The 12,204-nt window shown below is 41.9% G+C and overlaps 1 protein-coding gene across 8 annotated transcripts in view; it reads right to left on the bottom strand.

Annotated features, from left to right (window-relative positions):
* The window catches only part of rnf157 (ring finger protein 157), a 30,914-nt gene that overhangs the window by 5,617 nt on the left and 13,093 nt on the right, over positions 1-12,204 (bottom strand). For 7 of the 8 annotated variants that reach the window (XM_023292241.3, XM_023292244.3, XM_023292242.3 and 4 more), the window contains exons 3-17: positions 10,873-10,961; positions 10,377-10,526; positions 9,164-9,281; positions 9,008-9,074; positions 8,873-8,916; positions 7,844-7,891; positions 7,624-7,695; positions 7,289-7,448; positions 6,430-6,542; positions 6,108-6,337; positions 5,332-5,434; positions 5,107-5,215; positions 2,677-2,894; positions 2,533-2,595; positions 2,371-2,419 (exon numbers count right to left, since the gene is read on the bottom strand). In XM_023292241.3, coding sequence (XP_023148009.1) covers positions 2,371-2,419; positions 2,533-2,595; positions 2,677-2,894; positions 5,107-5,215; positions 5,332-5,434; positions 6,108-6,337; positions 6,430-6,542; positions 7,289-7,448; positions 7,624-7,695; positions 7,844-7,891; positions 8,873-8,916; positions 9,008-9,074; positions 9,164-9,281; positions 10,377-10,526; positions 10,873-10,961 — 1,633 coding nt within the window. The remainder of the gene's footprint in view (positions 1-2,370; positions 2,420-2,532; positions 2,596-2,676; positions 2,895-5,106; positions 5,216-5,331; positions 5,435-6,107; positions 6,338-6,429; positions 6,543-7,288; positions 7,449-7,623; positions 7,696-7,843; positions 7,892-8,872; positions 8,917-9,007; positions 9,075-9,163; positions 9,282-10,376; positions 10,527-10,872; positions 10,962-12,204) is intronic. The other variant, XM_055004849.1, reaches the window with a different exon arrangement.

Below are 12,204 nucleotides of genomic sequence, written 5' to 3'. Positions count from 1 at the left end.
GCTGCTGAAAGAAAATGCAGGAGAACAACAGGTGACCTGGTGTCTGTACAGCACTTTGTGACTTTCTTAAGGAAGGATTTACACAAACAACATAATCTGCGGAATAAATTTAAGATTCTGTATTGAAAAAAAAAGGTGTACTGTCACCATATGGAGCGATGTGACGTATATTTGTCAGAAATGTTTTCACATATTTCCAGTTTTTGTAGAAACTGCTTCAAATCAATAAACACAAAGATATGATTTAGATTTTTTTTTCTTTTTATCAGTGTGATAATTTATCCTTAATTTACCTGGACATCTTTTTCTTCAAAAACTGATAACTCGGTAAGGTTTGAGTTAAGTTTGTTTTGGCTCCTATATTAATTATAGTTACCATTTGAAGAAAATTCTCGGATTTGCACCACATGTCTATTTATTATGTATTTTTAGCTTTTCCTCGCCAACTTTCTTGCTTTTTGTTCAATTAAACTGGTCTCATTTAGAGTCAGATGGTTCGCTAAAATGATGTAACATTGTGTCATTAACTTTAGTCATTTACATTAACTTTAGTCATTTGCACAAAACCTCTTCGCCTAAAATTACCTGTCATTTCGCTTTTAATTCTCTTGCTGTCACTCAGCTCAGTGTTTGCTGCCACATTAGTACGACACACTGGAGTGAATGAATGTTTGTGTTTTTGGTGTCTGTTTTCTCGCTAATTAGATAAGGTGACAAATGAGACGACAATATAAAAACAAGTGTGTGGATGATGGTTGTGCCTTTTCCAGCATGGCCACTTAATAAATACTGACATGTTCAATAACTGCTCATGCATGCAGCAGACCTGATTCTGAGAGTTAATAAAAAGGAAGTGGCAGAGATGACTGGATGATTGGCAGCTCAGCACAGAGACACAGACAGTGCACATTCAGAAGCTGTCTGGCAGCGCTGGTGCAGATGCACACGCGTGTGCGTGCAAACATACATCCTACAGTGCGTGTGCTCATTCACAGTCTGTCAGGCAGCACAGGTCCACTCGTCTCCTAGAGAACTGAAAGGTCATTAAGCAGCTCAGAGGGTGTTTCACAACAACTGATTTACATATCAAACTGTTGTCTGATGAAAGGTGACCTTGTGTTCTCTTCAAGGACAGGACTCACACTCTGAACAAACAACACAACACTTTCTCTCCACTGCTCTCATAGACACACAAACAGCGCTCAGCAGCAGTGCAGGTGGAGCATGTCGCAGCTTCATGATGCAGCAGCTGAAAACAGCAAATGCAGACCGCACAGCTTTGTGAGCAAAAACAGGACACACTTCAAACAGTACAACACAAAAACATACATGTTGTATACACAGGTATTCACATAAAAGTGCAGATCGTGCAGATGCAGGTGAGTAGTGTTGTGCACAGCAGAAGCTCATCTGAACAACACAGGATGTCTGTAGCTGCTAGTTTCCTTCCTGATCGATTGGGAAATATTTATCACTCATTACCAGCCATTAAATTCAGAATGAGGAAAGAATGCTTGTAAAATCAGACGAGCAAATAAATAAAAGTCACTCAGAATTACTACCTCCTCCATCAGCAGCAGAACAATTCAGGGGCTGGACCTCTGATTGACTGACAGGGGAGGTAAATCTCTTCCCACAGTAATGCCCAAGTTGTTTTATTTGGCTGTTGTGGGCTACTGTTTACGTTAAAACATTTGCAGCATCAGAGGGCGAGGAGGGGTTTTCAATGCTATTCAGTACACAATTTGAACCATAAAATCTGCCTTAAAGGTCCTGTGAGTCTACGGGGGCAACTTAAAAGTCCACTTCTGACCCAAAACTTGATTTTTTTAACATGCTAAAATAAATATTTTAATTCATGTTAGAATCAGATTTCTAACTCTTGTTATATCCAGCACCGGTTCAATCATTAGTGAACTTGATGATGATATAATGACTGCAGCATTAGTCTAATCAGTAATTTTATCACATCAGAGCATCCCCGATGGACAAAATTTGTAATGTCTTTAGATGTCATTAGCTCAGCCCTCAATGTGATGTAGATCAGACCACCTTAGATCAGGTTTCTGGTGCACACGTTCTGCATGAGAAGCCATTCACTCCAGTTCAGATGCTGCATGTTGTGGTCTCAGCGACACTGCATGCGTTTTGAAAGGGACTGCCCCATCTAGAGGACAATAACTGACATAGGATGCCTTTATTTTGAAAGGGGTGTCATTACTCAGCCATGATTCAAAAAGATCTACTGACAGATCAACCACTTAGTTTGTATGAAAGGGTGTATTTCTTTTTCTCATGGCCTGAGAGCAACAAATGCAAAAGGAGGTGGGATGTCAGGGGTGAAAGGTGAGAGATGGTTACCATAGTTACCTTTCCCATTAGATGGGGAGGAGCAGTCCTCTTCAGTGACATCATTTCCCTGAGAAAAACAGAAAAATCGCTTTGTAAAACTTAAAAGTAAATTAGTACAGCTTTAATGACAGCAGCTGAATCTGTCACACCCTGCTCAGCAAACATCAGGGAGCTAGTCACCTCTGAGTCCTGTTCCTCTACAGCAACTGAGTATTTTTGTTCCTTTGGCTCCTTGGAAAACTCCTGAATGAAACAAGAGATCCAAAGTTGATAGTGAGATGACAAAATTACAACACTGCGCTGCTAATTTCTCCTCATCCTCACCCCATCCTGCTGCTGCGACAGTCCTCGGCTCTCCATGGGGGCGTCCTGGTTCTCCTGGCCCTCCACCTCTCCACCATCGTCCCCCCGAGGTTCGCCTTCGGCCCCGGCCAGGTAGGACCCTGACATGGAGGACATGGTGTCAGTGCTGATGTGGGAGTGCTGCGAGTGGGACGAGGCCATGGACATCACTGACTGGGCCAGGCTGCTGCTCACTGGGTCTGACAGATAGACAAAGACACACATCACGGTCCGACTCGGGGTTTGGATGATTTTATATCATGTTTTCTAAACCCTTTGGCTGCCAGGTGACATTTCCACCAGTTTGGAATGAAAAATGATCCCTTCTCTCTCAAAGATAACAGCAGAAAACCTAAATAGATTATTAGGAGAGTGAATAAATCAGTGAAAAGATCAGTTTTAGGGTTAGGGTTAGGTTGTAAGTAATGGTGTCTTAACAAAAAACGGCACAATGGTTCAATTTATCAGGGTTAGAAGCTAGATTTTGATCTTTCCAATGGTTCTTGTATTACTTATGTGAGATGACCGTTGGTTGGGAAACAACTAAATCTGAGCCTAAAAGTATGGTGTTTTGTCAAAATCACTCTGCTCTGACCAGACTACACAAAAGACAAATTTCTCAGATCGGAAATTGTAAATTCTGATAAGATTCTCCTGTGACCATTCAGAAGTTGCGGTGTAATGAGACACAGAGTATTATGAACATTTCCACACTACTATTTCTTTTTCTCTATGAAGCATGTTGAACAAGGCAGAGTGACACTGACAGCATTAATGACAACTGAAGGAAAAAACAACAACTCTTCATTGGAGACAAAAACTCATTTTGTATAAATTAGACTGTACCCAAATGGCTTTTTAAGAATCCTAACCCTAACCCTGTCACAAGAGTGATTTAAAGTTCTTACAGAAGTGGTTTTGATAAAAATGGGTGCGTCGCGGTATTTGGGAGGAAAGCTAATCATCGGAAACGTTTCTTCAAGCTTCAGGTGGAGCAAAATACTGTCTGCAATCAAGCTCTTCCACCTTACCATTTTGCAAATTCCTAAAATAAAACAATTAAAACTGAATATGACGGCACAATTTATAAAAATTACTTTTATGTTAAAAATTCCTATCATGAGGGCGGGAGGGGAGGGAATGTGAGGAAATGTCCTCGACCGATCAACTGTGAAGCTTCGACTGTGACAGTTTCAGCTGCTGTCTTAACAGTTACGTGACAAAAATTCTGGGACTCTTTGGCTGAACTGAGTTGAACTGCAGGCTGTGTTTAGACAGAGCACAGAGGAGGCAAATGTAGACCAATCAATAATGCAAGTAGTAAAATAAACCATTTTACTCCTGTGGGAAAAATATTGTCCATGTTAATTTCATTTGACATTTTTTGTGAAATAAAAACATAAATTCAGCATAGATTTATGGTTTATATATAGATTTATATATAGATTTATGATTCTAACATGCGGCACGGATGATATTTTTGAATTGTGTGTGCCTCGAGCCATGCTGGTCTTGTTTGTACAGAGGTGCAGAACCTTTATGTGGCAGTGGAAAATGCAAATAAACAGCAAATAAACACCTAAAAACTGCTTGTGGTTCAAAGGATTAAACATAATTCTCAACATTTAGGAAATATTCACATTACCTATCATTGTGAGAGTTAGATTAAAGGAGCTACAAAACTTTAAATGTCTGTGTGCGTGCTAAAAATGGAAGACGTTATTAGCCTAGCTTAGCATAAACACTGGCAGTGGAAGGGCAACAGTTAGCCTGGCTGTGCTTCTAAACAGACATGCTAAAGTTGATGGCATGACAATTCCTCTAAAAACACAAACACAACAGTCAAGAGATACTATGGTAATACGTAAGGATTAAAAGGAGCTTGCAGGCACATTTATAAACTTTAAGCTCCCCGTTTCCATCTGCTTTCAGTCTTTATGCTAAGCTAAGCTAATTGCCCTTTTGCTCCAGATTTGTCCCCAAGACAGACATGAGTGACATGTCTTTTGACATGATATATTTACAGGGTTAATATACCTAAACCTCAGTAATTTTTTTATTTTTTTTTTTACATCATTTACCCCCAAAATACCCTTTTTTACCCCAAAGCTTTGTCAGCAGCACTGGAGGCCTGGCCAACACAACACTTGGCTTTGTAGAAACATGTTTGAAGTCATTATTTCATTGAGCCTTTCATCCAGCTGCAAAAACAGTCCTCGCTTCCTGTTTTGTGCTGAAAAACCATCCAGCAGATTTCCCATAAAATCCGATCCAGTGGCACCGACATAAAACGCTGAGGTGGTTGCAAGCTCCTGATTTATTTATGTTAAAAGGCTTCAAACTGCACCTCAAGCTTTCATGCTAAATTTCAGAGATAATGAACACTGGGTTAGGGTTAGGATGTGTGTGTACCTTCAGGGGAGGTGATGGTGGAGGACAGCGGGGTGCCGGTGCAGGACGACTGGTCGATGGCTCCAGACGAGGACAGAGTCAAGTTCTCGCTGTCTGGAGTCACTCCACACTGTAACACAACGAGAGCACAACGCTACACGATCTCAAACAAATGTGTACAATCCCACAGCACCTGGAGAAATCCGACACTGAGATGATATATTTTCTTCTCTTTGTCACACTGACCTCCTGCTGGTCCACAACGAGTTTGTGGTGACAGGCCTCCGACTCACTGCAAGACTTGTCATCCTCCTCCTCGGGAAGCACAGAGGAATTCTGGGAAAGTGACCTAAAATATACGACAAAATGTAACGCAAATGGGTTTGATGCACCGGTTTGCAGTAAACACTAGATAGAGATGAATAATCACAATTGGCTTACCCATTTCAAAATCCAGCATAAAATATCATATTTCTGACACTGTATTTATTAGTTGCAGAAACTTGCGCATTTGTGTTTTTCCTTTGCGCTCTTATTGCTGGTTTGCTCAATTGTCTGGCAGTCGAGCAGCATCTGCCGAATGTGAGTCTGATCCCAGCAGGCCGACTGTTTGTTTGTATATTATCAAGTCTGAACAAACTAGGACCAAACAGTCCTGACAGCATTGCACAGAACTTACTTCTTTCTGTGTTAAATTCTATGCAGAAGATTTATTATTTTATCTTTGATGTTTCATTAATCATAGGTACATAAAAATATTTCATACTCTGCGCACTTGGCTTTCCATAGCAACTTCTGTAAGTAGACAGAAAATCTAGACAAAAATGGAGCTGTTTACTCCACAGTTTTGCTCTTTTGTGAGAAAATAAACTGTCTTCACTTCTGGATGTAGTAACTTCGAATCTAACAGCAGCACAAATCACAAGTCGACAATGTCCTAAGCAGTCAGTCTCACTAACCCTTTCCTGCTGAACACGAGCACCAACTGTCACCAACACTCTCTCTGAGCAAGGCAGACTCACTTTGAAGCACTCTTCTTGAGTCCCTGACTGGAGTTGGAGTGGTCCAGAGGGGAGAGGGAGCGGGCCGGTGCTGGATGGGGCTCGCTGCTGTAGGGAGGAAGCGCTCCGGAGATGTGGCTGGGACCAGAGTGGAGAGCAGGAGGAGGAGCCACCGAGGAGGCGTTGAGGGGTCCGTTCAGTGCTTCCAGGAGAGACACCGCCTCGTAGCCTGGAGGGATGTGCTCCGACGCCTGCAAGGACAACAGCACACGGTGAATGTGAGTTTAGTGTGATCAGGAATGATCGTTCTTCTACAGACATTCAGATGCAAGTTCCGTCTCACCGAGTGTTCCTCTGAGTCGGAGGTCTGGGAAGTGATGACAGGGTTAAAGCTGGTGGGTGACAGAGGACTGAGTTTCTTCCTCATTGCTCGGATCTGAAGCAGAGCTCTGAATGCTTTAAGGAAAATAAGTGACAGTATTTATGACAGATTTGATTAATCCATACATTTATTAACAGGAGAAATAAAGACATTTCTCAAAGCATGAAAAAGAGTCTGTAAGAAACTGTGCAATCTATAGTTGTACGGGGAATCATAAGAACCTGCCATCATTTATTTTGGACTGTCATTAAACACTCTTTGCTGAACCTGTCGCAGATTACCAGAGCTGCAGTTTGATTTTGCATAAAGTCATTCTCTAGAAGGAAAAATGAAGTTTTTTTAGCTTAAGAGACAAGTTTTCTCTGTCCCGCTGTGTGTCTGTTAAAACAATGCTGCAGATTCCTGTTTGTCTCAGATGTTCAATTTTGGTTGCAGTTTTCAGTCTGCCGTGATGAAGCAGGTATTGTTCAACTTTCCTTCCTTGTATATTGTGTTCTGCATGAGGCCAAACCCGCAGTTTTCATCTGTGCTTTTTTTCTTCCATTTTAATAAATGAAAATGATGACAATTTGACTGTTTATGGCCTAAAAGGCTATAAGTCTTGAGTAAATATCCTTCTCAGTGTACATAATACATGGTTCTAAATCAGATGCTATTTCTGAAAGCACTGTAACTGTTGTTTTTGAACTGTTAAATGAACTGTTAAATACTCCCTTAACCTTAGAAGGGGGCATCACAAGTAAGTCATAAGGACTATTTCCGGCAGTGAAAACCACTTGTCTCATTTTGGGAACAAACTGTTTAACTGGTTGGGACTCACGCAGTCTGCAGATCGGGCAGCAGTTGGCCTGGTAGCGCAGCGTGTCTGCGCAGGCGTTGCAGAGACACAGATGCCTGCATGGTAGGATGAGTGTGTCTCGCACATCAGACAAACAAACGACACACTCCGCACTGTTGTCGCTGATCTCGTCGTCAGCAACCTGGGGACAAAAATCGTTAAGAAGAAAAAGATTTCCTCAAGAGGAACTACAAAGGTCCTCAAGTGGAACTACAAAGGCAGACAGTTACACTGATCTGTTTTACTTCACTTCCATGTCACTTGTGATGCGCTCAAAGACGACTGAAGCGCTTGTAGTGGTTAGGGGGACACCTAACCTTTGATTCCTGACTGTTGTATTTGTTCTCTATCCCATAGATCTCCTGCAGCAGGTAGCTCACACCATCCACCTGGGAAAAAGGGAATGCAGTGAAGAATAAAGGCAGCTGGTCTCAGGTGCCAGGTGTAATGTTCAAGGGGGAAATAAAGCTTTGGTGTCTCTTTGTCTTTCAAAAGTGTACAAATGACCGGTTAGTAGTGTATTCGAGGTGTATTCACCACTTGTTTCTGCTTCAGAGGCTTCACACAGTAGCTCTCGTCCATGTGCTAAAGAAAAGAGCAACAGTTGTAGGGTTAGATAAAACATACAATACATACTACCCCTCTCTGTCATATCAGGGTTGGTCTAGAAGATGGACTGCACTAGCCAACAAGCCATATTCTGTATATTCTGATATTTTGACATTATTTTGGTCACCATAATGTTTAGCTGAAAGGACAATTCTGGTTTTAAAACAGTAGTCAGGTGCTTCTATGAACAGTAAAGCAGGTTTTTACAAGCTGCTATCAATGTTCTTGTCTATATCGGCTGTTAAAAGATTACTTCCTGATGCATTTTACAAGATAAGCAAAGGAGGACACATTCTTTCTGCCAATCCAGAGAAACACAAACAGGGAACTTAAACAAGACCGTTAACTGTGGAGAATACCCGCTTCATGTGATTACAACACGACTGCTGGAGTTTAACCTAAGATAGGGTTAGGGTTATATTTTTAGGACTGTGGATTATGTCCTCTGTCACAAGTGACAGAGGACATAATCCATTTAATCGCCAGACTGCGAAATGTTTATATTGAGCAAAACCTGTGTCAAAATACCTGTAAACCTGTCCTTTAAATGTTGTTCATGGTGCAAAATGGAAGAAAAATTCCAAATAAACCAATTACTATTAATATTTTCTGAAAATAAATACCCCCTTGGAAACTGCAGCAGTCATCACAGAAACAGCAAAACTTTTGCAATACTTTAATCAGTATAGCTCTGCTGTTATGACAGTTACACTGCAAATCGCAATTAAATGCAGCAAATCGCAATCAAGGCCTTGTTTACATGCCTCTACACTGTCACCCAAAACCCAAAGAGGGTAAATTTAATGAGACGTGAAAGAGAGAAAGGGAGAAAATTTCCATTTTTGTAAGCAGGTTCCTGCAAATTTGGGTATTCTGGCTGGAAAAGTGACAGTATATTAACTGTTTCATTGTTTTGGTCTGATCTCAGAGCAATAACACGATCTCACTCTTTCTTACCTTTTCAAATGTAGCCAGCAGTATGTGAGAGTGGCCCAAATGCTCTGCAAAGATAAAACGGTGGTGGACACATCTTTGCTTGTAATTCTGCTGCTGTACTTTCACATCAGGCTATGATAAAACACAGCGGCTCACCTTCTCCCTCATCGACGACTGCCTGCACCACCATGGGGAAAATCTCCTTGTCCGTATCAAACAGCAGCTGAGGAAAGAAAAAAAAAACACTGCAGATGTTGTTGGACCTCAAGCAGGCAGGCGTGTGGTTCAACAATGATGATACGAGACGCCTACCTCATCGTCGGCCCATTCACTGAGGTTGACGGTGTGCGAGGGCAGACAGAACTGCTGGCAGACTCCCCTCTTGAAGTGCACCGTCTCAGACTGCAGTGAGCTGTCCTGTGGCAGGTAACTGCAATAAACACAACACAGGCGCTAATCAGCACCAAGAACAGGCTGCTTCTGTCTGCTGCAGCTGATGCGTGGGTGCTTCACATTTCTAGGCACAACAGGCTCTCAGCAGTTACTACAATTAATTGTTTTTTTCTGAGCAGTAAACCAGAGAGGGGGAGTCTTATTTGAATAAATCTTATTCTGTGTAAAGTGCGGGATGCTGTGGGCAACATCTGCTCACATCCTGCATCCTGTCATGACAGAAACAGAATCGGAGACAGCTCTTTATGCAGGATATTCATATACTGACACATAAAATGTGTTATGCAAGACCATGTTGGCATAACTTGTGAGCATCTGTATGAATATTTAAGACTGCAGTTTCCTCTTTGACACCAACCTCTATAGTTACCATCTTGTTTTGTTTATGGATGCAACAATTCAACTTTTTCTCCTCAGATGATACCTAAACTTTGGCTGCTAATACCGATTTCAGACCCCAAATCTTTGTACTTCCAAAACTTTAACAGCCAATTTCCCTGGCAAAGATAAAGCTTTATCTTAGACTAAAAGAAAAATTAAATGATGGTCTCCACTGATTTTGGTTTGATTCTGGTTTTCCATGTCTGGGAAACTGAGCCTACATCTCCACTGACCGCGCAGATCTCACTGGGATCATTTCATGTAATGTAACACAAGTCCACGCTTGGTGTGAGGTTTGTAAGCGATGGCACAAACATGGAATTTCTAGTAGTAAAAAGAAACTGTATTTAATATGGATCAGTCTCAAGTCTTTTGAGAAAAAAGCACGACAGCTTTTGAAGACAAACCGCAGCAGCAGCAGCAGCAAACATCTCATAGAATATTATGCCAAAAGTCACACATTTTCAAGATCAGTCAGAGTAATTTGTGCTCATCTCAAGTGACAGTTTAACAAATAAATAAATAAAAATCAGCACACACATCAATGCAGATGTGATTCTAAGACACAGACGACAGTAAAACAGACAAATTCCACTGACTGAAACTAGGTGCTTTGTTATATATCAATGCAGACATCAGTAAATTGAACATCCAGTGTGCTTTTTTCATCAGAAAATGTACTTCCACTTACACTGGCACTCCATTGTGAAACTCCTCTATGGCCTGGTAGTAGATGGTGATGGCCACCTGTGTGTCAGCGTCAAAGGTAAACTCCACGTTGTAGCACGCTCTGTTCTTTCCCGCCGCCTCGTCGCCCGGCAGCTTCAGCTCTTCGCTGCACCTGGAAATAGTCAGGAGATTAAAAACAGAAAATATGTAAGTGCTTCAGGCTTAAATTCAATAATCTGAGGCAGAGGACTGAATCAACGTTAGAAGTAGTTTAGTACTGGATGATTATTCTCGTTTATCTGCGTGTTCTGTTTTCAGGTTCAGGGACACGCTGTGCTTTTATTTCTGGCTTCAGTTTTGTAATCGGATGGCATACGCAACACTTAAAAATAAGTCTGACCTGGAAAAAAACATGATTTGACATTTGACAGGCCCAGTATTAAAAACACCTCTGCGGATATTAAATTAGACAAACAGCTCAGTTGAAGGGTTACCGCGAATAAGTCAGGTGGACCGACCTTACGAGCCGCAGCGTGTCCTTTCGAATGTTTATAAGGCTTCGTAGCGTCTTTACTGGTTCCTGAGGTGGAGGGGCTGCATACGGAAACTGAAGACAAAAAGAAAACAACAAATTATAGAGGGAAAATACATGTTATGACTCGGACTAGCATTCATTTTCTCTCAACCGCTCCACATTCCTCTCTTTACCGCAGCAAATTCAGTGTTAGGCGATGACTGTGGCTGCTCCGAGTTTAACACAAAGGGGGTTTTGGTTTCTCAGCATGGATCTTGTCGGCACTGACAAGTGCTGAGCCGGAGAGAAAAATTTGCTCAGACTGTGTCTTTCCAGGGACAAGGCTGACACTTTAGACAGCAGGGTTAACCCTGACCCTACCCCACACTGGGACCACACAGGAGTGTAAAAGAGTCCAGGGTCAAACAGAGTCTGTCTTTATATCAAGCTGCTTTGCTTACAAAACCAAGTGGCTCTCTGATAAGAATGTAAAGTACATTCTGAGATTCGTTTAGCTACTTTTGCTTGTGACCAACCCTGCCTTTAGCAATAAAAACCGTCATTAAAAACCTTGGTGTGTCTAAAGGTGTAGCCTTTAAACTTGACCCAATCTGAGCTTCACTTCTCAGCACAACAAAGCAGCAGTCAGTGCTGAGCAGTGTTTGAAGCCAAAAGTTGCTGAATGAGCGTAAGGGGAGAGCCGAGGTGGTTGGAGGATCTCTGGAGGAGAAACATGCAGGATGTGGTCAGATACCTCGACACTACAACCCCTCATCTGTGTGCCACCCGTGTGTGTTTAAGTGTGTGTGGCGGTGAATGGCACCATATTCAGCACCATTACCCATCTGGGCTCAGCAGGAGTCATGCCTGTAAACCACACAGACAAACACACAGAGTAACAGATGCTGAAAAGAGCCATTCATTGGAGTCTCACAGGCAACACTGTAGGTCTTACAGCGTATTAAACATCACGAAACATGACAGAAACCATCTGCATGTCCTCACTCACACACTCGGACTGACATAAAACTGTCAGATACAGGTGAGTATTGTACAGGTGAGTATTGTTCAAAGAATTTACAAGTCAATATATATGTTAATGCTGTATATTGGACAGGCAGCCTCATTAAAGCATTTTTTTTTCCAGAAAGTCCTTTCAACGAGAGTTTACAGCCACATTACCAGCTCGGTCTGTGTGAAGCTGTTTGTAGATAGCAACAGCCCTGTTTTGAGCCGAATGCTAACAGCCCAGAAACAAGTTCACACTGATAATGCCAACAAGCTGAAACTTTGTTTAGTATATTCACCATCTAGCCTGCTGCTGGCATGCTAACAT

The sequence above is a fragment of the Amphiprion ocellaris genome, chromosome 18 (assembly GCF_022539595.1).
Source record: "Amphiprion ocellaris isolate individual 3 ecotype Okinawa chromosome 18, ASM2253959v1, whole genome shotgun sequence".
Classification (NCBI taxonomy): Eukaryota; Metazoa; Chordata; class Actinopteri; family Pomacentridae; genus Amphiprion; species Amphiprion ocellaris.
Note: the sequence above shows the minus strand (reverse complement) of the source record. Positions and strands in the feature narration are given on the sequence as shown.